Source organism: Tursiops truncatus, chromosome 21 (genome assembly GCF_011762595.2).
Source record: "Tursiops truncatus isolate mTurTru1 chromosome 21, mTurTru1.mat.Y, whole genome shotgun sequence".
In the NCBI taxonomy this organism is placed as follows: domain Eukaryota; kingdom Metazoa; phylum Chordata; class Mammalia; order Artiodactyla; family Delphinidae; genus Tursiops; species Tursiops truncatus.
In genome coordinates this window covers 17,361,221-17,386,587 of record NC_047054.1, presented here as the reverse complement: position 1 = coordinate 17,386,587, position 25,367 = coordinate 17,361,221, and the positions used below count along the sequence as shown (strand labels likewise).

The window sequence follows — 25,367 nt, the reverse complement described above, 5'->3', positions numbered from 1 at the left end:
CATCAGTTGTTCTGTGACGACGCCTCCCTCGCCTGCCCTCCTGCCTACCTTGTCTGCTTCCAGCCTGGGCACCGCACTGAGAAGGAGACAGATGGGCCACAGAAGTGAAGTTCCCAGGCCCAGAGCATTTCCCCAACGGCATTTTAGGCAAGATTACCAAAGACGTCAACGTGGGCTCTGGCACTGAGACAAAAATCCCAGACCAAGAACAGATGGTCCAACCTACTTGGAACCTGAGATTTTACTGCAATTACTGCCCACAGACACTACACTTGCTTCCCTGCAAATCTGGTGTCAGGACCTCTCTGGAGTCAGGCAGCCAGAACATTACTACACAGACCACACCTGCGCGTCTGAGTTCAAGAGACGTAGTCATTGCACCAGACTTAACAACGTTTTCTTAAAATAGCAGTTTTAAAAAGGAAATTGGTAGGTTTTCAGTAAGTTCACTAAGTTCCAGTAAGTAAGTTCAAACAAATCCTGCGTAATTTTTTTTTAATTAATAAGGGAACGATTTTCTTTGTCCTCCGCTAAATAAGCCTGCCTGGAGTGCCTGCGTGTCTTGGTTCGCCTGGCCAAGAGGAACCTTTTTTGGTAATTCTTTCATTCATTCAACAAGTTTTTTTTTTTTAACTGAAATATATTTAACATATAACACTGTATAATTTAAAGTGTAAAACATATTAATTTGATACATTTGTACATTGTAATACAATTGCCATTGTAGTGACAATTAGCACCTCTGTCATGTTACATAATCATCCTTTCTTTTTAGTGGCTGGAATCATTAAGTTCTAGTTTCTTAGAAATGTGATGATTATCATAGAATACTGGTGTCTATCAACAAATTTTTACTGAATACTTATTATGTGTCAGGCATTAGGTTAGGTGCTAGAGCAGTGATGAATAACAAAAGATTTACTGGCCTCAAGGAGTTCACAATCCCAGGAATCTTTGATCTTTGTTGCCCTGGTTACAACCTCCCAATACATGTATTTATCACTGCAGCATAGTATCCATCTGAGAGCCAGCCAAGGCTCTGTATTTATTGAGGACCCGTCACTCAGTTGAGCACTTCAGGGTGAGGGTTAGTTGTCAGGAACTGAGATATATCTATAAAGACAACGGTCTTCTTCAACATTTAAGACCTAAAATTTATCTCAAGGAATTTATGATGTAATGGGGAGAAGTGGTATGAACAGCATGAAATGATTTGTATATACATAAAATAAAATAATACATAAACTATAGCTGTAGAGAACTGAAATAAACAAGATTTTTTAAAATTACTGGTTTGGGTTATACTTTCAATTTTATTCCAAGAGAACTAGATTAAAAATTTAACCTAGTAATGAACGCCAATTATTTTATTTAAAGAAAGATAATTTTAAGAGTTAGGTACAGAAAGGAAATCTTAGCTTAGAGAGTTAGATTACCAGAAGCAAGTGTCTTATAAACAGGGATAATAGCAATGCTGATAGAGGTGATTATGATAATAATAATTAGCCTGCCCAAGACCACATGGAGAGAAAAGGGCAGCGCCGGCTCTGGAACCTAAGTCTCTGTGCGCTATGTATGGTGTTCTTTCCACCATGGACAAAAGCTTCTTCTCCATCAGATGACATCACTAGCCCCACTTACATCAAATAACTTGTGAAAAGAAAGAAATAACTCTTATAAAAGAAGGGAGCAAAAAGTAGAGGTTTTTCTCAACCATGAGGTTAAAAGTAAAAGTAACGGATGATGACATAATCTTCCCGATGGACTAACGGTCAGAAATAGTTTGATACAACCAATTTTATTACATTTTTTAACTGGTAATAAATGAGGGTTCATCACCTTTCTCGCTATTTCAATGATATTTGTAAAATCAGAAAATCCCCTAGGTTTTCACCTTTTCTGTTTCAACACAGTTTGTTGATTGTTAGTTTGGGTTTGCTGTGTATTACTTTTGGGGAAAAAATGCTGAATAACTCATGTTTTGCAGTCTCTATACTGTAGAACTTAAGTGACTAAACGTGAGTCATGTTTGTGGTGCTAAGTCTAGAAGGAAACCTCATCAAAAATAACAAGAACCTGTGTTTTCAAGAAAATATTATTCCACAAGACGTGCCTTAGCCTCATTTTCTTCCCCACCCAAGGGTGTGTCATATTTTTTTTAAATTGTAAAAGGATATCCTATTTTCTTTACTAAACTTGGATTTTCCTGCCTTTCATTTCAAGGCTAGAAATTCACTGCAAAGGTTGGCTTTAGCATGGGAACAAACTATTAATTAGCCAGATACTTTATAACGATTGAGACAAAAAGGACCCAAATGTCCACGCACAGTGTAAGATTATGATCGTTAGATTTAAGAGTAATTACAAAGAAAATTCAGTATCATGAAAGTGGCCATTCTATCCCAAATAATCTGTACATTCAATATATCCAGAAGAAGGATGTGGAAGGACCTGACTTGTAGAATATCAAGATTTACTATAAAGCTATAATAATCATAGTTAGTGAAAACGTAACTATGGAAATTACACAGTGTAAACTGGGACAAAGGTTAGCGAACAGACCAGGATTTTTTCTTACACAACATGCTAAAACCATGAAACAAACTAGGAAACATTGACAACTCAAAACTTCTGAGGATTAAAAGATACTCTAGGCACAGTACATAAATATCTCCTAAGAGGAGATATTTGCAACAGCTATAAATGACAACAGGGCAATGTAAAGAAAACCACACTGAGATCTATTTCACACCAATTCAATTGGCATTTTCTCAAATTTAACGTTTTGATTAGTTAATAAATTCACATGGTTATAAAAAAAATAAAACAATACAAAAAGGTGCACAGCCTCACCCTTGTGTTCTATTCATCCCACTCCCACCTACTTTCTAGGTTATCACTTTGGGGCAATTACACATCCATATGAACAAGTCTTATTTTTCTCCCTCTTTTATAAAATAAAAGGTATCACACTATATTCACGATACTGTGCCTTGCTTTTTTGAACCTAACAATATACTTTAGCGATCTTTCCTTATCAGTACATGGAAATATTCTACATGTTTTTAATGGCTACACACTAATTTAATTATACGAATAGACCCAAAATTATTTAACTGGTCCTCTATTAAAGAAATTTGGGTTTCTTCTAATACATACTTTGATAAACAATGCTTCAATAAATAACTGTGTACGTCACTGTGCGTTTATGCTAACTCTTTAGAAGAAATTCCCAGAAGACTGTTGGGTCAATAAGTAGGGATACCACCAAACACTGTAAATACCAACTGTTGGTAAGTCTGTGGGGTAATGAGAAATCATATCTTAGATGTGTAAGTCCATGCAAACACTTTGGAAAAGAATCTAGCAACAATGGGACTTCCCTGGCGGTCCCGTGCTTAAGACTTCGCCTTCCAATGTGGGGAGTCCAGGTTCAATCCCTGGTCAGGGAGCTAGGATCCCACATGCTTCGCGGCCAAAGGACCAAAACATACAACGGAAGCAGTACTGTAACATATTCAATAAAGACTTTAAAAATGGTCCACATCAAAAAAAAAATCTTTAAAAAAAAAAAAAGAATCTGGCAATATCTAGTAAGGCTAAAATCCACATACCCTCTAACTCAGAAATTCTACTCCTAGGTAGAAACTCAAAATGTACTATGAGTCATATATAAGCCAGATAACGGCTTTAGTTGAGATGGTAAAACGAAAGAGAGAAATAAAAGAAAAAGAATAAATAAAAGTTTAAACTATGGTATATTTGTAAAATGGAGTATAAGACAATAGTGAAGAATGAGTAAACAAGAGCTATAGGTTTCAACAGTTACTAACTTCTTTACATCTTGGACAGTTACTTAATCTGTCTCTGCCTGAGTTTCTCCATTTGAAAGCAGGGACAATAACAACACCTACCACACAGGACTGCTAACATTTTTTAAGCTTCTAGAACATAGCCTGGCATGTGGTAACTATTATACATGTGTTTGTTAAATGAAATGAATCTCACAAATACAACTTGAGTGAAAAGTCAAGTTTCAGTAAGCAACATTCAGCATGATACCGCATACAGAAAGTGTAAAAAACACACGAAAAGATACTACATGCCGCTACTTACAAACGTAGAAACGTTATAAATAGAAAGGAATGACAAAACCAAATTGCAGTCAGGGACCCTGGAGCAGGAAGTGATTTGGAGGGAATATTAAGGAGGTTTAACAGCATTGGCCATGTTTGTTCTTACATAGTACGCAGGTCCCTGCTGTTCATTTCATTATTTTTCAAAGTTTTGTGTATGTTGGAAGAGTGGCATAATAAATAAACAGCTGTTTTAAAATGAAGAATAATCAATGGAAGAAAGCAGTAAGATGTATATTTCCAAAACTACAGGCAAATACAAGAAAAAAACTATCTAGCTATAGATATGAAAAGGGGAAAAACATGACTAGTAAAACCACAAAGCATCGTATCTAGAACAATGTCATAGGTATCAGTTACTGCAAAATCAAAATCTAACCATACCTAATTTGAGAAAAAACAACACATTCCACCCTCACAACCCAAAGATAACTACTGTTAGATTATTATTATTTTTTTTTATTATTATTATTTTCCTGCGGCATGCGGGATCTTAGTTCCCTGACCAGGGATTGAACCTGGGCCTCAGCAGTTAAAGTGCCAAGTCCTAACCACTGGACCGCCAGGGAATTCCCACTGTTAGATATTTTTTAAAAGGACAAAACATTCATATAGGATCACTGAAAGTAACAGGATAAGTAGAGCTCTACCAGGCAAATTCTGACAAGAAGAAGAAAACAGTAGAAACATAATAATACAAAATAGAATTCAAAGCATTCACAGGAAAAAAGGATATTTTAAGTTGATAAAAAGCACACCAAACAGATGTCCTAAACCATTATGTGCTGGACAACATAACTTCAAAAATATATACTGCAAACACTTTAGAAGTGTAAGGAGAAAACGTCCAATCAACAATCATAATGGGAAATTTTTACATACCTCTGTCAGAAATCAAGTGAGCAAAGGGACCAAAATAACATAAGAAACTTAATTTAGATGGAGACAGAATTTTATACCCAAATAACAGAGAATATACATTTTTTCCAGACTCAAAATATTGATAAAATCAAATATTGATAATTAATCAAATATTGGGTGTTTTATGAAGACATAAATCTTCAAAAAATCCCCAAAGTTCAAATCTTACAGGTCACATACACTGCTTGCTATACAAGGGAACAGAAATTAACAACCAAATACTGATCAAAAGCAAAAACATCAATGGCCTGCCTGCTTGAAATCTAAAAAAAAAGATTTAAGCCTCTTATGCCTTGTAATTGGTCCTGGGAATTTATCCTTAGAAAATAATTTAAAATATGGGGAAAATCACACGAACGAAGATATTACTCCCAGAACTATTCATATGGCAAAAATTATGAGTACTCTAAATGTCTAATAATAGGGAAATATTTAAGTATATTATGGTACATTCACTTGATGGAATGTTACACAGTCATTTAATTACTGATACGAATACTGTCACAATATAGAAAATCCATATGGTAAGGTGAAGAAAGTAATCAGGATTCAAAATATGCGGCCAGAAATGGTCAGTTAAGAGTGGACAAGATATAAATGGTCGGCATGTACGAAACTACAATTCAAGAGATGAAGGCGTGAAGATTAAATTGAGAAATCACTTATCCCACTATCAAGCTGTCAAAAGATTTTTAAGAAATAAACTCTTTAATGGTGAAGGTACAAAGACTCAAGCATTCTCCTACACAACTGTTGAGAATTTATATAAATTGGTACAATCTTTCTTTTTTTTTTTTTTTTTTGCGGTACGCGGGCCTCTCACTGTTGCGGCCTCTCCCGTTGCGGAGCACAGGCTCCGGACGCGCAGACTCAGTGGCCATGGCTCACGGGCCCAGCCACTCGCAGCATGTGGGATCTTCCCGGACCGGGGCACGAACCCGCGTCCCCTGCATCGGCAGGCGCACTCTTAACCACCGCGCCACCAGGGAAGCCCTGCAGTTCTTTTTGATAATATGTACAAAAATTTGAGTAAACCTTTTGACATACAAATTCCACCTTTAGGAATCTGTCTTTAAAAAAAGACTTTTAACATGGGCAAAGGTACAGTTACCAGAATGTTCTCACTATGTTATTTAAAAGAGTGAAAAATAATAATAACCTAAATGTCTAAAAATTAGACAGACTATGATATAGCCATACTATGTCATATTATATAATGTTTTAAAATGATATAAAATATATTTATTGACAGGATAACACTCACAATATGCTATGTGCAGAAAAGCAAAACACAAGGCATATGTAGTATGATTCCATTTTTGTTGTATATATTTGAACGGCTCCTTTGCCCTGACATTTTCCAATTGTAAACAATGAAATGCATTACTCGTAAGAAAAAAGTTATTGGACTGTGCAGATGATAAAAAAATTAAGAAAAAATTTAAAACCTTCTAGAAGAATGTTAGGGCAATGGGATGCCGGCTCTCTTCTCTTTTGTAAATTCTCTGCAATGTTCTCATGTACTTTTATTACTGAAAACACTTTAAAAATTAACAAGGAAACCAACACTGATTTGTAAGCCCACCCTCAGGGAGAATATGGAATTGGCTCTGCCCCCCCTGCTTCGCTGCATCGCCCATTCCCTTCCGTAAGTGCAGACATATTTCTCCTCATTTCTCTAGGGAAGGCTCTTGGTGACCTTGTGTACCAATCAAGAGTTCAGTGAGCACAGAGAGCTCGTGCCAAGCTGCCAGCAGAGCCTCTGTGACTCCCCAGCCATCACTCACTGAGCTATAAAAAGACTGGCTGGAAGAAGGGAGGTGCTGGCCCTGAGGCCCACCGCTGGGCCTCTCCGGGTTTCCACTCTCTCATCCATTAGAGGAGATGTTCTCTGGGGTGACCCTGTTCACACGTTCTGATTCTAGGTGCAAGTAGGAAACAGAGCCAGCAATAACCAAGGGAGACTTGGGAATCCACACATCTGTACCCACAAAGAGCTATCGAAGTTGAAGGAGATCAAACAGAAGTCATGCTAAACTATGTGAAATCATGGTTTCATCTGGATGAAGTATCTGCATTTCACCAAATGCCTCCACTCACTCTGTAATCTCTATTCACATCGCTGAGCTGCCAGTAATTATTAGGGAGGCCCATGCGCTGGTACTCTTCACTGAGATCGATCAGCATCCAGCCTTGTTCCCTTTCTTCTCTATCCAGCTTGGGGTTGAATGAAAAGCAGTATAACTCCTCATATTTCACTGCAAAAAAAGAAAAGGGGAGAATAAAGCCAAATCAAGCCAAGTCAAAGCCAGAATCAAATTTCCCCAAATGCATCCTGTCTGGGCTGGAGAGGCCAGCCCAGCTTCTCACCCCTCGGGGCTCTCCCAGGGTACCCTGTCTCTGAGGTGGGTTCACCCACCTCTTCCCAACAACAAGACCTCAGGACAACTGAACTCAACTTCGCAAGAACTTCTTTTCTTTCAGGAGCATGGCATTCCCCATCTTGTTTTTGTTTTTGTTTTTGTTTTTGTTTTTGAGTTGCTTCTGAAAGCAAATATATTTTCAGACCACGTAAAATATGGAGATTAAAAAGTAATTAAGAGGGCTTCCTTGGTGGCGCAGTGGTTGAGAGTCTGCCTGCCGATGCAGGGGACGCGGGTTCGTGCCCCAGTCCGGGAGGATCCCACATGCCGCGGAGCGGCTGGGCCCGTGAGCCATGGCCGCTGAGCCTGCGCGTCCGGAGCCTGTGCTCCGCAACGGGAGAGGCCACGACAGTGAGAGGCCCGCGTACCGCAAAAAAAAAAAAAAAAAAAAAAAAGTAATTAAGAATATATGTGTACTTACAATAGCTAAGACACAGAAGTAACCTAAGTGTCCATCAACAGATGAATGGATAAAGAAGATGTGAGATATATATGTGTGTGTATATATATACATAAAATAGAGTATTACTCAGCCATAAGAAAGAATGAAATATTGCCATTTGCAGCAACATGAATGGACCTAGAGGTTACCATACTAAGTGAAGTAAGTCAGACAAAGACAAATATATGATATCACTTTTATGTGGATTCTAAAAAATAATACAAATTAACTTATTTATGAAAGAGAAACAGACTCACAGACATAGAAAACAAACTTATGGTTACCAAAGGCGAAGGGGGGTGCAGAAATTAGGAGTATGGGATTAACAGATACACACCACTATATATAAAATAAACAGTAAGGATTTCCTGTATAGCACAGGGAACCATATTCAATATCCTGTAATAAGCTATAATGGAAAAGAATCTGAAAAAGAATATATATGCATAACTTTGCTGAACTCCTGAAACTAACACAATACTGTAAATCGACTATAGTTCAATTTTAAAAAAAAGAAAAAAAAAAAGAACACATATATTCCTTAGAAAACCAGAACTCAAATTTGTTTATGTACGTCGAGCTCAAATTTGGGATGGCCTCTCAGAGATACACAGAGGTCAGGCCACTGCCATGTTCTGATGCTCAAACAGTGTTAAATGACAAAACAGTTGAAAAAACTGTGGAATATATTTAAATGTTTGCACTTGAAACACTTGAACTTTTAACAACTACATAAATGTCATAATTGTACTGTTCATACAGTATTTACAGGATTCATTAAAAAATTTCCATTCACATGGCACCCTGCTCATGAGGGGCAAGTTGAAGGATGTGTGATGACAGACTTCTTTCCGTTGTGCCAGGGTGTCTCTAACTTCGTGCATCGCCTTTTATGCTTGTGAGGCCAGGCCCAACAGCTACCCCAGCAAGATCAAGGATTTGGTTTTCTTGCTCTGGCCTTGCCACATTAAGGGAAGCAACTAGGCCAGCGCTGTCCAACAGAAATACAGCGTAAGCCACATATGTCACGTAAAATGTCCTTGTAGCCACATTAAAATCGTAAGAAAAAAGTGAAATTAATTTTCACAAAATATTTTATTTAGCCCAGTATACCCAAAATATCGTTCAACAAATACGGAATACAAAACCTATGAATATTTTATACATTTTGCTTTGTACTATCTTTGAAATTCCATGTGTGTTTCTCACCAAACAGCACAACCTAGTTCAGACCAGCCACATTTTAAGCCCTCGACAGCCCCGTGTGGCTAGGAGCTACCTACTGGACAGTGCAAATCAAAGCATTTCTGGTGATGATAAATCGTGGTTGATACTCAGCAAACCCTTGTTTCATTCCAGATTCTGTTCTGATTAAATGTACTGACCCGTCTAGTAAGCATCATGACAGGTCTCCTTGCACAGATGAGAAATCTGAGGCAAAGGGATGTTCTGCAGCGATCCCAGGGTCACACAGCCAGGAGGTAGGGAGTCTGGCTTTCACCACCACGCACTCTGCCCCCACTCCAAGGCAGACCCTTCTCTCTTCTTCCCAGACAGGCCGCTTTTGTATATTTTCTTTCCAACCATCCCCCTAATCTTCTTTTTTTTTTTTCAACAGAATTTTTCCTCCTTACAGCTTTCTTAGATCATCCCATTTGTTCCTTCATCTGTCAATGGCGTTCAGCATGGACACTTCAGTGCTCCTAAACATGTGTCTGGAGGACCAACAAAGCATCTCACCACCAGCAAAAGGCTGCAATAATACGCAGGCAGCCTGAGGTCAAAACTCAAGTTTCCAGCTTCCTTTGATTACTACTGAAATGACTCATCTACTAGAATGATAAGATAAGGGTCATATTTTAAGTATCAGACTTTTGAATTAGACATGCACTCTTTCTTGTAAAAAAGAAGCGAGAAGACTGGGGTTTATCAGTGAGATAAGCTATGTCTATTTCATTCTCTCTCGATGTCATATTTCTAAATTTGAAAATTGAGCATACTGAGATTTCAACGAAGAAAATGCACACATACAGGTACATGTACACGCACACACACACTCACACACACAGCACAGACACTTCCAGTAAAAACGGTTTCTTGTCATCTTAGCAAATTGAACAGACAGCATATTAAATTGACATCCTGTTCTGGGAACGGTCGGCTCAACACTGACATATGTTTCCCATCTCTAAGTACCATTTTCATGACTCAGGCTTCTGATATCATAATGTTAACCACAAATGCAATTTGTTTAAGATGCCAAGAGAATCTCTTGAGAAAGCCTCAGTTCCTTCAGTGAAAGAAGAGCTAAGGAAGATGGGGTAATAATGGAAGTTAAATTCCATTTGCTAAATGCCTACAAATAGGTTTAAAGGTAGAAGAAGAAAACCATTCCATGACTGCAGATAGTTTTCTATGTATGGGCTCATTCTTGCTGTCATTGGGAAGAGGTGAGGAAACTGCACATAAATTAATGCAAGAATAACTTGTCACCGACATTAAGAAGATCATTCTTGAATTGGGAGACATCAGAATGGGTTGCCACTGAAATAATGAAATTTTCTCTTTCAGTTAATTTTTTTTGGGGGGGCTTCGCGGGTCTCTCACCGTTGTGGCCTCTCCCGTTGCGGAGCAAAGGCTCCGGACGTGCAGGCTCAGCGGCCATGGCTCACAGGCCCAGCCGCTCCACGGCATGTGGGATCCTCCCGAACCGGGGCACGAACCCGTGTCCCCTGCATCGGCAGGCGGACTCTCAACCACTGCACCACCAGGGAAGCCCTCTCTTTCAGTTATTTTTAAGGAAAAGGGTGATCAACCATACCTTTGGCCCAATTTACCTAAAATTCTACACGCGGGCAGAGAAACACATTTTTGTCAGTCAAAGCTCAGTCTTCTTAATGTGGGCAAGCTTCTTACCCAGAGGCCAGCTCAGGAGAAGCCCTCAGCTAAAAACTGTCTACTCTGAGAAATTAAAAAATAGCATTAACAAAGTTGTAAATTTTACTGAATATTTCCCATTCATAATGTTTTGTTCCCCTCATCTCCATCTCTTGCAAAATACACAGCAGAATGTTTAGTAATCAACATTATTAATGTAAGTTAAGTAAGGTAGGTAAATTAAAACCAACAACAACCAAAGTAGGGCTTTGAGAAATCTCCGGTCCTTACAGAATCTGAACTGAGAGAAAATACTTATGTGCTTTGGGAAGGCCAAATCCCTGATTTTCCACCCACTCTTAAAACAAACACGTTAAATACTCCACTGGCTTTTCACATCGCAAAGTCTAGGCCATCACATCCAACATAAAATGCCTTTTGCTGCTCGTGGCCTGGCACCTTCAACAGGGGATGCATTGAAGGCTTCGCCCCTTGCGGCCTCATGACTAGGAGGGCACAAGAGCTCTTCCAACAAGAAGCAAACCCTCAGCATGCCTTTGGACGGGGGTGGGGGGGGGAGTAAACTGGATGTGCACCTCTAATTAAAAAAATTTTCAGAAAAGCTTATGTGGAAATCATTCTAGCACTTCCTTTATTTACCTACCTAAACCATATAACTGCTAAACAAGGGCAGACTTCTATTTAGAAAGAAAAATGGCCATTTCTCAAATACTACATTAAACTAAGAATGAGTAGCATTTTGTCTACGGTTCTAAGAAGGCCAAGTCAGTGTTTCAGGACTAAGTAGAGGTGCATGAGCTCCACCCAAGCACAGAGACACACAGATGGGACTGACCTTATCTTATTTTAGCATCATTGTTCAGCGCACGCCTTAACACAGGGCAGCATGTGTGGCTGCAATCGATTCGATACCTACTGCTCTCATCAACTCCCTCCCGCTCAGATAATCCCACTTTCTACTCCTGGAGAAGATATGGGCCATCAAGTGGAAACTCTTTCAACCTGGAAGCACCAAGCCTACAAATGGCCTTGTCTCGGCATTTAACCTCTGCTCCTTCCTCCCGTAAGAAAGGAAAGCGTGTTCATTCCACCAAATAAGAGAGCCTTCAGGCAGAACAAAGCAGTTAGGAAAACAGAAAAGAAAACATGGGGGCATTCTCTCTTATTATTGACTAACTGGGAAAAACGGAAGGTAATTTATACTAAAATCAAAAGTACTTGAAAAATCGAGGGCTTCCCTGGTGGCGCAGTGGTTGAGAGTCCGCCTGCCGATGCAGGGGACACGGGTTCGTGCCCCGGTCCGGGAAGATCCCACATGTTGCGGAGCGGCTGGGCCCGTAAGCCATGGTCACTGAGCCTGTGCGTCCGGAGCCTGTGCTCCGCAACGGGAGAGGCCACAAGGGTGAGAGGCCCGCGAACCACAAAAAAAAAAAAAAAAAATCTAAAGGAAACTTGTAACAACCAATGTAAAACCTGAATAATCCAATTACATTATTGACTGTTATGCAAATTTTTTTAAAAATCGAAAGGAAACACAAACATGAATTAGCATCAGCAGAATGTGAAGGATGAGGAAGGAAAGGGAAAAGTCACCAGCAGTCACTGGAAGAACACAGAGGTTTTAGAACCCAAAGTAAACCCTAACCCTTAACTTTAGAAAGTTAAATTGCTCTACACGCCCCAATGAATTCAGGCAACTGAAAATAAACGTACTTGAAAAACCATTTAAAGAGGGGTGAGAAGATAACACAGCTATTAATTGGATCTTGCATACTAAAAAAAAATGAGAACTTTCTTGTCTATTTTGAACAGACAAGTGATCGGGTTAAACATCAGGATTGTGGAAGCTAACACGTAGTAAAAAAGGGCTACGGGACCCGGAGATTAGTATCATCAATAAAAAGGAAATTGTTACTGTAAAAATTGCTTGAGTGGCACTGACTTAGATAAGAACAGTAAAAAGTTAAATTAGGCAAATTAGACTATATCAATCCTGAGATTTTTAAAAATCACAGTAAACATGCTGAAGAATTAGGGACTAAGATGGGCTGAAAAAATACTGCAATTTCATAAAAAGTGAGAAAATAAACAAAAGAGATGGCTTAAATATTAAAGGGCCCAAGAACACTACAGAGGGAAAGATAATTGATACAAAAAAATAACCAGCAGGAGGCTAATTAGAGGGAGGAGGAAAGAAAGAACATGGGGAAAATGGAAGCCCTCTGAGAAACAAGGGTCTTCAAATCAGAAAAATGTATAACCTTATTAGGACATCAGATCTACAGCATTAATTTCTTTTCTCATTTGGGCCGCAGCCCTATTTTAACTTATCTCTTTACGAAGAATTAAGGAGCTTACTGGGTTTGGCTACGTTATTGTTTGGCTGGGATCTTTTCGAGTCCATGACCAAATTCTGACCAATCTGAATTCATATGGAAGACAAACCAATAAAATCTAGACAAATTTTTTAGTCATTTGATTTACCCTTATCCCAGAAATCGTAATTCGGTGAAGACAGACTCGCAAGAGCTTTGAAGCTATCTCCTTCATAGGCCTTGACTGAAATGGACTCCCAAACATTTCTTCTTTTGTTAAAAAAAAAAAAGTGTCCTCTACAGGACCTTAGCTGTGCCCATAAGGGGAGCTGAAAACACATGATTTGTGCTGGTGACCAACCACAATAACCCCAGAGATGGACACACACACACACACACACACACCCCTCTTCTGAAATACCTTGAGGAGTGCAAAGATGTAATTTGTAAAAGGTCCTGGGATGGTCTGAGAAGCCACCACACTCCTGGTGGAAACTCCCTCCCACCTTGCCTCACCTCCACCCAGATTCAACACCCTGCTTCCAAGGTGACAGGCTGCAATATGTCCTAATTTTAGCACTGCCTTCAGCATTAAACTGTGAAGCTGCTTGGATTCTATTTCCTCTTCCCATACTCATGAAAGTACTATGTTTTACATAAACTGGCATTTCTAATTCCAATGTTTCACAATGCTGGTGGCTTTTTAAAAAATCTTCTAAGGTAATGGCTTTAATTCAATTAATGACTATAATTTCTTTCTTTGGTCTCTGGCTACAGCTAATACTGAACTCCCAAAACTTCATCTTTAAGAAAAAGTGTATATTTTTAAAAGCAGGGGAACACAGTGATTTTCCTCCCTGGGGACCCTCGCAATGTGAATCTGGGCACTCACTGTCATCTGGGGCCAGAGCCCTCACCGCCACTGTGATCTACTCTTCCAGTGCCTCAGCCCTTTCCCAGTTCTCTGGGCTATTCCTAAATCCCATTAATCCGGTCAGAGCACATTTATCATCCAGTACATCCATTAATCAGTGACACAGAAACTGCTGGCGCGCAATTCCCCTCGCATTCTCTGCTACATGCAACCTCACGTACATCTTCCCAGAACTTCTGTTCCAATTATAGTGCACCCTCCAAAAAGTTCAACTGCTTTTCTGGCTAACTCGGCAGTTCTTTTCAACACACTGAGATGAAAAAGCCTCAACGGGCTGACTTGAAAGGGGAGCAAAGTCAAGTTCATAATGATCAGATTCTGATGTTCCCATCACGTAACTTTAGCTCTCAGCTCTCAACAGACAATACAGTTGTATCATAAGAATCTGAGGACCCAACCAAATGCTTTGAAGGGTTTACAATCAAACGTCTTGTCCTGAATCAAAAAGCATTTAGTAAAATAACTATAAGCACATGTCCTATCTCCCTTATTAATGACTTCTGGGTAAACACTACCATGGATGTTAACTGTTATACAAATGATCTCCTTTCACTGTATACTTCCAAGACACTGAACAAAGGAACCCTACAGTTCACACAAGCCACATACACAAGAAACACCTGTGTAGATTTTCATACATTTACAGCATAGTAAGCTATAAATTTCTTAGACTTAAAGCATAATAAGCTATAATTCTAAAGACCCTAAGTTGAGGGATATATAACCAGAGAGTAACTGATAGCATATATTTTTCAAATCAGCCATTCTTCCCACAACACTTAAGGTGGTTTTGTTTAGGAGAATCAACATATACATACCCCGAACATTCACTGATGCTAACAAAGGTCTAGTTATGCCAACCTTGGGAAATACATATCACTATCAAAAAGCAACAGAAACCAAACCTTAAAAGCCCCCAAATAGGGAAAACTGCCCTAGACCTGTTGGATGTCAATGTTTTCCACACAAAACCATTTGTGGGTTTTGTCTCAGGGCTCAGTCAAGGTGGCTTGACTACCACAGTATCAGAAGGGCATAGTTTGGGATGATTTCACCCCAAAAGTGAAGCACAACTAAAACCCCCTCCAAGATAAAAACTATGAATAATGAAAGAAGCTCATACAGTAAGTAACTCAGACAGAGGCGCCCCCTCAAAAGACAAGGAACTCTATCAGATTTCTTGGCCTCATCTGAAGGCTGGAATAATTCCTAAAGTACTGTAATTATGAAGTATTATCCATATTTCTTCAACACAATCTGTGAATGTCTTAAGAGTGGGTCCAAGCTGAATGCCGAGCCGCTCTGCCCTACCTGGCCTTGCAAGGCGGATGAGAGAGATGTAAACGTCATGGCAGTCCCTCTCCTGAGGGATGATGAGCTGTAAGAGCTGAAAGTTCTTGCAGCGAATGAGCAGAGGGCACCCGGTAGCCGTTGTCGCCTGTTTCTCGATGGTGGAAATCTGACTGTGAAGAATCTACCACCAAAAGTTAATGTGGGTAAACTAAGCACAAATAACAGACACACAAGACAAAAAGTAACACAGATCTCTGAGCCACACACATAGACAGGAAACACTCCCTGACCTTCAGCTGGCTTGCACTCAGATGACAAGAATCTACGTGTCTGGGGTAAGAGCCCACTGTCTGAATTTATCATTTTATTTTTCAGTGCCAAGCTTTCTGATATCCAAGCTAATTATATGAAGCAAACTATTCGGCATACAATTCTGCACAGGTCCAGGTAAGGGAACATTTGGGCCGTCAAATGTTGCAATGCACTGAGTAGCTAAAATTAAATAAGGTCATGAGAAGTTAGTAAAGTAAACCTTGCAATCAACAAAAGTTAGAGACAGCTCCGCTGGGAGGTACCACCACGCTCCTCAATTCCACATGGAATGCTCTCAAGTTCAACAGCTACGTGAGATTGTTGTTTTCGAAGCTCTTGGTGGTCAGGCAGGCTGCAGAAGAGATTTACTTGAAAGCAAATCATGCTGAAGTGCTCTGGCGTTTCAGGAGGGTCTCTCTCTGCTCAGTGGCAACACTTCATTCTTTAAATTCCTCTCCACTAAGTAGTGCCTGCCACCTTCTGCTGAAAAGATAAAGTCTACAGACTACAGAAAAGGCAAAATCTACAACTCAGGGACTCTGGTTCTGGTCATGATGTCATGGTTGGGTGGCTATATAAAATAAGAACTATCTACTGGTCTCATTATTATGTAGCAGAAATACCTGATGATGGGACTGTTCCCTAGACTTTTTTTTCTTTTTTAAGTTATGAGAAAACTGCAGACAACATAATAAGATGACTAAATGGCCTGCATTACAGGATGCTACAAATAAAGTGGATTGCACATAAAGCACTGTGGAAATGCTGTATCTGGTACACTAACATTATTGAACCTCTACTTGACAGCTGTGACACGAAGCACTTATAGCTCTGGCTATTTCTATGTCTCTGATGATGTTCAAATAATTGGTGCTTAAAATGAGGAAACAGATCAAGTGGATGTGCCCCTTTACAGAAAAAAGGCAAAACCCACATTCCAAAAAGAGTCCTCTGAACACCCAAACGCCAAATCCCACCCTCCTCACCCTGAGGACAAACAAAAAAAGAGGCGGTCAAAACTTGTTACTTAAAACAATGGAAAACACATAAAGCCAACAATGAGGAATGCATACCCATGTTTCTTTCCTTGTGTCAGGTGCATTTTCCACAAATATGACATGAGTAGCCGTCAAATACAAAGTACCAAGGGCCGCCTTTTTAGAAGATATTCGATCTACCAAGCGGACATTTTCAACCTAGAGAAATTAATGTGACAGGGTTAGAGGAGAGCAAAAAAGCTATTCACAAAAAGCAATCAGTAAGTAATCTCGAGCTTAATCCAAATATGATTTTGAAAATTCTCCCAATAATAAAAACCAAAACTTTCCCTCTTAATTAGATCTCACAATGATTCTGTATATCAAAAGATAAAAATTCACCAATTCCTTAAATAGAACCTTAAATGTACCACAAAAGAGTTATAGACCCTATTTTTTTTTTAAGATCTTTACTGGAGTATAACTGCTTTACAATGTTGTGTTAGTTTGTGCTGTATAACAAAGTGAATCATTTATACGTATACATATATCCCCATATCCCCTCCCTCTTGCATCTCCCTCCCACCCTCCCTATCCCACCCCTCTAGGTGGTCACAAAGCACCGAGCTGATCTCCCTGTGCCATGCGGCTGCTTCCCACTAGCTATCTATTTTACGTTTGGTAGTGTATATATGTCCATGCCACTCTCTCGCTTTGTCCCAGCTTACCCTTCCCCCTCCCCATGTATAGATCCTATTCTTTAAGAATACCCTTTCTGTGTTTTAAATAGGTCAACATTTTTACTTCACTGTAATTATGTAATTTTAAGGCAGGAAGCATACCCATGAAAGTTGAGTTTACACATTAACTATATATGAATAGCATTCTATTAAAAAAATAATGTATTTTCCTATGTGTTTCTCAGTTGTAGAAATGGCCCCAAGGTTATCTGCTTCCATATAAACTAGTAGGAAATACAAATATACATACAGGAGCAAAAAGTGTCAGAAGAATGTTCTGCAATGCTTAGCAAGAAAATCTACCAAATTAAGATGCTAATATTTATGATAAAATCTTTCTAATAAATAGAATGCTCACCCCTGAGCTAAAATTCAAACTGCTACAGGAGACTTCTGGAAACAACTTTTATCAAGCATACATCTCTGAAATGTAGAGTAATTTCAAGAACATGTGCATCGGGGTCATTTCAATATGAAATGTAAAGGAAATGACAAGACAGTTTCTACAAACGAATAAAGCAGCAACGACGACTTCAATAAGGCAGAGCCACCCCAAACACTCGATGAACATTCTAGTAAGGATGGCAGTGCTTAGCAATGCTACTTACTACTGCCAAGGATCAACCATCTACAAAAAGATACACTACCAAACGTAAGGTAGACAGCTAGTGGGAAGCAGCCGCAAAGCACAGGGAGATCAGCTCGGTGCTTTGTGACCACCTAGAGGGGTGGGATAGGGAGGGTGGGAGGGAGACGCAAGAGGGAGGGGATATGGGGATATATGTATATGTATAACTGATTCACTTTGTTATAAAGCAGAAACTAACACACCATTGTAAAGCAATTATACTCCAATAAAGATGTAAAAAAAAAAAGAAAAAAGACACTGGCTCAACCCTCATCCCTCAAATCAGGATGGTGACTTGCTTCCATGAGGCAGCTGAGAGACTAGTGAATCATATGTGCTCCATTCTTTCGTCTAATATAGAAGCTGTTGTGCTGATGCAGTTGGAGATCCCAAGGCTTCTCAACTGCTCCAGGAAGCCCTGCGGGGACAGCGGACTGAATGGACACCCCTCAGGACCGTCAGGACAACTCCAAGGGCAAACATCACTCCACACATTCCACTGCCTCAGTTTCCTCTGAGCCCTTAGAACCAAACTAGCCTTCTGGGAATAGTACTTGAGCGTCTTGTCCCACTTCTTCCCAATTTCCAGGGATCTAATGAGGCAAATAAAGAATCAGGTATTTACTATAATTGGGGGGCATACAATTTATGCGGGGGGTGGCTGCATCATTCCTGAGGCCTTGTGAATGTCTATGTATATCAAGAATGGTCATTCAACAGCAGTGTTCTTAACCTACCAGCTTATGGTTTTAAAAAATACTTCTTTTGAGGGCTTCCCTGGTAGCGCAGTGGTTGAGAGTCCGCCTGCCGATGCAGGGGACACGGGTTCGTGCCCCGGTCCGGGAGGATCCCACATGCCGCGGAGCGGCTGGGCCCGTGAGCCATGGCCGCTGGGCCTGTGCGTCCGGAACCTGTGCTCTGCAACGGTAGAGGCCGCAACAGTGAGAGGCCCGCGTACCGCAAAAAAAAAAAACTTCTTTTGTTACTACAGTGCTCCACATTCTTTCACATGGTTATTCATCGGTCTGTCTCTTTCGTAAATGGTCCTCACATCATTGGTTTACTTTCATACCAGGTGGTCATCATTTCTTATACATTCATGAAAACTGTTTATATAGTAAGGATAGTAGCCTATGGCTTAATTGTTATTTGTATGTTTTATAACTGCCTCTTTACCAAACTCTTTTACTAGTTCTAATAATTTTTTCACCAAAGTCTCTTGGATGTTCCGAGTAGAACAGGAATATTTTCCGTAATAATTTCTCTCTTCCCTTCCAATATTTATACCTTCATTCCCCTTGTTTAATGGCATTAACTAGAACCTTCAGAATAACAGTACATAACAGTGGTAACAACACTCTTGTGTTGCTTTTCATTGGTTTGGTAACAGTTTTATTGAGACAGAATTCAGATACCATACAATTCACCCATTAAGAGTATACGACTCAACGCTTTTTAGTATATTCACAGCACTGTGTAGATCATCACTGTGCAACCACTACTACCGTCAACGTTAAAGCATTTTCATCACCCGAGGAGGAAACCCTGTTCCCAGTAGCAGTCAGCGCTCTTTCCCCACTAACCACCTCAGCACTAGGCAACCATCAATCGACTTTCTGTCTCTATGGATTTGCCTACTCCAGACACTTCATATGAACTGAATCGTACAGTCTGTTGTACTCTGTGACTGGTTTATTTCACTTAGCATCATGTTTTCAATCCGTGTTTCAATCAAAGTTCGTCCATTTGTAGAATGTGTCAGTACTTCATTTATTTTTACTGTCAAAAATATCCCATTATATGGATATACCACATTTTAATGTATCTATTTGTCAGCTGATGGACATTAGGGTTGTTTCTACCTTTTGGTTATTATTACTATTATTTTTTTGAATTATTTATTTTTGGCTGTGTTGGGTCTTCGTTTCGGTGCGAGGGCTTTCTCTAGTTGCGGCGAGCGAGGGCTACTCTTTGTTGTGGTGTGCGGGTCTCTCACTATCGCGGCCTCTCGTTGCGGAGCACAGGCTCCGGACGCGTAGGCTCAGTATTTGTGGCTCACGGGCCTAGCTGCTCCGCGGCATGTGGGATCTTCCCAGACCAGGGCTCGAACCCATGTCCCCTGCATTGGCAGGCAGATTCTCAACCACTGCGCCACCAGGGAAGCCCTGGTTATTATTAATAATGCTGCTATGAACATTCTTATACAAGTTTTTTCTCATACAAGTTTTTATGAGGACATATGTTAGGTGTATATATACCTAGGAATGGAATTGTGCCGGTTCATATGTAACTCTTTGTTTAACCTTTTGAGGAACTCCCAGACTATTTTCCAAATCCAAAGTGGTTGTATCATTTTACATTCCCACCACCAATCTATAAGGGTTCTAATTTCTCCATGTCTTTGCAAACCCTTGTTAAGTAATTTCTTTCTTTTGATCATAGCCATCCTAGTAGGTATGAGATAGTATCTTGTGACTTTTAGTTGCATTTCCCTAATGGTTAATGATGCTAACATCTTTTCATGTGCACATCTGTTTTTAATGGGAACACTTCCTATATTTTACCCTTGAGTTTGATGTTGATTTTTTTTAAAATCACATAGTGGAAGTGACCTACTCCTATAAGAGTTTTGATTTTTGAAAATGAGGAATGAACATCATACCTTTTAAATATATATTTGGATGAATATTTACTTTTTTATTTTAGTCCTGTGCTATTAATAATAGCAATAGATTTCTTAATCCTTAAAGAAGTCTTGCATCTTGGTATATGACCAACTTGGAATCGGTGTGTTAGTGTTTCAATACTCCTTATATTTTATCCGCTATAACTGTTTTATTCTTGTTTTCCCTTTTGGTTTTTTTGCATCTATGCTTTTAAGAAATCATTACAGTTAAAATTACATAAGTTAATTAGGAAGCTTTCAACATACAAATTACTTAGTATTTGAAAGAAATATGGGTACTTCTTTATACAGAAACAAGACTTTAATAATTCATTCAATTTTTTGTGCAATTATAGATCTGTTCAATGTTTCTATTTTTTACTAAATCTGATTTTGATATCTATTTTCTTTTCAAATTATCTTATTGCCAATTTTCAAATTCTTTACAATCTTTTAATTCTTGTCTGTGGGTAAACCCCTCTGTCCTTACCCCTTCTCTCATTCCTAATATTGTGAACTATGTTCTTATTTCTTTGTGATTAGGTATGCATATGTTTTTCTTCTAAGTAACAGGTCTTGGATTTATCGAGTTAATTTTTCTCTTTTCCAATCGTTACCTTCTGCTTGTGTTTGTTAATAAATGTTTTAACATGCTTTCCTTGAGTATATCATGTGGTATTTGTTTCTTTGTTCACTTTAATTTTTTTTATAATTTTTTTTTTTCTTTTTGGCTGCGCCATGAGGCATGTAGGATCTTAGTTCCCCGACCAGGGATCGAATCTGCATCCTCTGCCATGGAAGCATGGAGTCTTAACCACTGGACCACCAGGGAAGTCCCTCTTTGCTCAGTTTTAAATTCTTGACTTTAATAGCTCATCAATTTTCATTCTTTTTGATTAATAACAAGCTTTAAGTCCAATCATTTTCCTCCAGCTAAATCTTTGGCTGCATCTTATGAGTTTTGTTTGCAATATTATCATTCTTTCTAGGTAGTTTATAACTGCAGTTTTTACTTCTTTTTTTTTTTTTTTTGCGGTACGCAGGCCTCTCACCGTTGCAGCCTCTCCCGCTGCGGAGCACAGGCTCCGGAGGCGCAGGCTCAGCGGCCATGGCTCACAGGCCCAGCCGCTCCACAGCATGTGGGATCTTCGCGGACCGGGGCACAAACCCGTGTCCCCTGCATCGGCAGGCGGACTCTCAACCACTGCGCCACCAGGGAAGCCCTTTATTTCTTCTTTGACCCAAGAGTTCTTAAAGAGAATATTTTTCAATTCCCACGGGATTGGATTACGGTATTTAAATTTTTGTCATTAAACATTCTATTCTGAAGTCACTATGAGAAAGATATCATGGAAGAGACTGTGGGAGGAGAAAAGCAAGGGGATATATTATTTTTAGGACATTTCTATGGGGAAAAACTCATTTGCATGCTGAAATGTGCCTAGCTAAACTAACCAGAGGTCCAGGATTGATATACCAATTAAAAATATCTAAAAACAGAATGTAAATAATTCTCTCTGCACTTAGAACCAATGAAACAAAACTTTATTAGGGTAACCACATTGAACATAAGATAATATTTTGAAGCCAAAGTATTTAGTATGAATTATTCTCCCTATAGAAGTGAAGAAAGCTATACCACTTAGATTATTTTTAGAAAACCTCAGTGGAACAGAAGAAGGTTTGCAGATGGTGGTAGGTTAAAACACTTAATGAGATTTTTCCATGTCTTTTTGTTAACTTTGGATGCTGCCGCAGGAAAATTACATTTCAAGATTTGGCAATCGTTCTCACAGGTCTCACAGCTGTCAAAAGTAAGGCTGAAGGGGAGGGAGGGAAAAAAAAATGAGGGAAACACCAACAGCATGATTTCCCAGTGATGTAATAAAAGAAATGAGTAATAAAAATTAAAATCCCGTAATCTGAGAATTTCTGTGAAGATGGGAGCACTAAAATTGGGACCACCACGTGGTTTACACTAAGACAGCCAGAACATTCCTGACTGTGATGCTAGAGTCAGTCAGTTCTAGAAAAAATGAAATAAATCTCAAGAGTTTGGGCGCCATCATGAAGCCCCATTGGTTCAATAACGCTGCCTCACTGTCGAGCTGACTTAATTCTACCTCACCTACACATGTAATAAACTATTGGTAATAAGGCTTCTTTCATACTTGGAGAGATAATGACTCTCAGGAAACCACCAGCTTCTTTTTTTATATATATAAATTAATTTTATTTATTTTTGGCTGCGTTGGGTCTTCGTTGCTGCGCACAGGCTTTCTCTAGTTGTGGTGAGTGGGGCTACTCTTCGTTGCAGTGTGTGGGCTTCTCATTGCGGTGGCTTCTCTTGTTGTGGAGCACGGGCTCTAGGCTCACGGGCTTCTGTAGTTGTGGCACGTGGGTTCAGTAGTTGTGGTGCACGGGCTTAGTTGCTCCACGGCATGTGGGATCTTCCTGGACCAGGGCTTGAACCCGTGTCCCCTGCAGTGGCAGGTGGATTCTTAACCAGTGCGCCACCAGGGAAGCCCAGGAAACCACCAGCTTCTTAAGACAAAGTTATTGCAATTCATTTGCATGTTCCTGGGAACACCACGCTTAAGACACACTTGGCATTCGTGCTCTGCAAATGGCAATTCATTTATGCAAAAGATATTACACTATTATCATTAACTCTTGAGTGTACATTTTTCACTTTCTGACATTTCCAAAAATGGAATGTATCTTATGATTAATGTGGTAAGAAGCCACTGTGGCATTTAACTGGCAGCACTTTTTCTTTCTCTGTGGTAAATAAAATCTCAGTGCATTTTACAATCACTGATGTCTTAGGTTTGCTGAAATGCAGTTATTAGTCACTGGCATATAAATTATATTTGAAATCATGGGACTGAAAGAGGTTACCTCGGGAGAGCATGCAAAGTGACAAGAGGAAAGACCTGAGGGCATCCAACACTTAAAGCTCTGAAGGAAGAGGAGGAATCAGAAAAGCAAACTTGGAGGAATGGCCAGTTAGGAGGAAAATCAGGAGAGCGTGCTGTCAGGGGAGAGGGTGCAGAGGGAGTGGTTTAAAAGGAGAATGTTTATGCCGATTGCTGCTGAGAAATCAAGTAAGGCAAGAACCGTAAAATGCCCGTTGGACTCAGCATCACGGAAGATGCAGAAGGGGTCGTGGGAGCCCTGGGATCAGAAGCCATAACACAACAGCTGGAGGAGTGAACTCACTAGAGCTGAGAAAGTGGAGATTCTACTCTTCGTGGAAGTGAGGGCAGAAGCCAGAGCTGGGAACCTGACCACTCAAACTCCATCCCGGAGTAGCAAAAGACCGAAGCATGCAAAGAGCTTTCCAGAAGCAATAGGCAGGTCAAGACAAAGCAGCCTAAGAGGGTTGCCAACCAGGGGGCGTCTCACACTGTGATGCACACAGGAAATAAAGTAACTCCCATTCGGAGGAAACTGTGAGAAATACATTTTAAAGGATTAGAAAAAGGAGATGAGGATCACTGGACAAGGATTTGTTTATCCTGCTTGTACTGAAGTCTCCCCAGTCCTACAAAGCTTCTCCTCCAGCTTTTAAAACTGGTCTTTTTAAAAATTAAGAAACATGCTTATTTATGCAATGTTTAAAAATTCAGAAATACAGAAGAGGGAAAGAAACTCACCCTAGGCCCATAATTGAAACACAAGCACTGGGACTTCCCTGGGCGCAGTGGTTAAGAATCCACTTGCCAATGCAGGGGACACAGGTTCAATCCCTAGTCCAGGAAGATCCCACGTGCTGCGGAACAACTAAGCTCGTGGGCCACGACTACTGAGCCCGCACTCTAGAGCCCGCGAGCCGCAACTACTGAGCCCAGGTGCCACAGCACCTGAAGCCCACGCGCCTAGAGCCCATGCTCTGCAACAAGAGAAGCCACTGCAATGAGAAGCCCACTCACCACAACGAAGACCCAACTCAGCCAAAAACAAATAAATATTTTTAAAAACCACAAGCACTGTGAATCTTTTGGTGTATTTTAGAAAATATTTATACCTTATTTTAAGCATTTTTTGATTACGTGGCAAAGTGCCAGGGGAAAGAAACCCAAGGATGGGGAGGAAAAATCTAATCTCTGCCGTTGCTTTACTGAACCTTTCCTTTGCCCCAAATCTTCAGGAGAGTAGGTTGTATACTGTACTGCCTTGACGGGCTGGACAAGGGCTGTGTAATTAAGTAAGAGGCGGGTTTTAATACAACACAGCTGAGTCATGGACCAGAGGTGCCTAAATGGATGGTGAAACAATGGATAACCTGAACTAATTCAGTGGGAGCAGAAGATTATGCTAGAGGAGACTGTGAAAGTGCAAACATCCAAGGGAACCGGCAGAAATTCTGGGAAGAGCTTTGGAATTCTGAAGGGAATAGAATGGAGGTGTTCAAAATAACTACCAACATGGCATGGGTCAGGCCAATCCCAGCCGTCAGTTGGCTCGTGTAAAAATTACCAAAATAATAATAATAAAAACAACAATTAAACATTTTTGGAGAACTTACTCTCTGCCATGCACTGTGCTGTCACTGCATATCTGACCTCAGTTAATCCCCACAATAACCCCATGAGTTAGGTCCTCACATAATCTTCATTTCACTGTTACGTTTAGAGACCTGACAAATCCTCCCAGGTCACACAAGTAGTACATGGGAAG

The 25,367-nt window shown here is 40.0% G+C and overlaps 1 protein-coding gene across 2 annotated transcripts in view; it reads right to left on the bottom strand.

The window, feature by feature from the left end:
* MTMR7 (myotubularin related protein 7) overlaps positions 1 to 25,367 on the bottom strand; it is a 112,330-nt gene that overhangs the window by 57,532 nt on the left and 29,431 nt on the right. For both annotated transcript variants that reach the window (XR_012329037.1, XM_073798743.1), the window contains exons 2-4: positions 16,748 to 16,870; positions 15,381 to 15,543; positions 7,158 to 7,315 (exon numbers count right to left, since the gene is read on the bottom strand). Coding sequence is in view for 1 of the 2 variants with exons in the window: in XM_073798743.1 (XP_073654844.1) it covers positions 7,158 to 7,315; positions 15,381 to 15,543; positions 16,748 to 16,870 (444 nt within the window). In the remaining variant the exon portion in view is untranslated. The remainder of the gene's footprint in view (positions 1 to 7,157; positions 7,316 to 15,380; positions 15,544 to 16,747; positions 16,871 to 25,367) is intronic.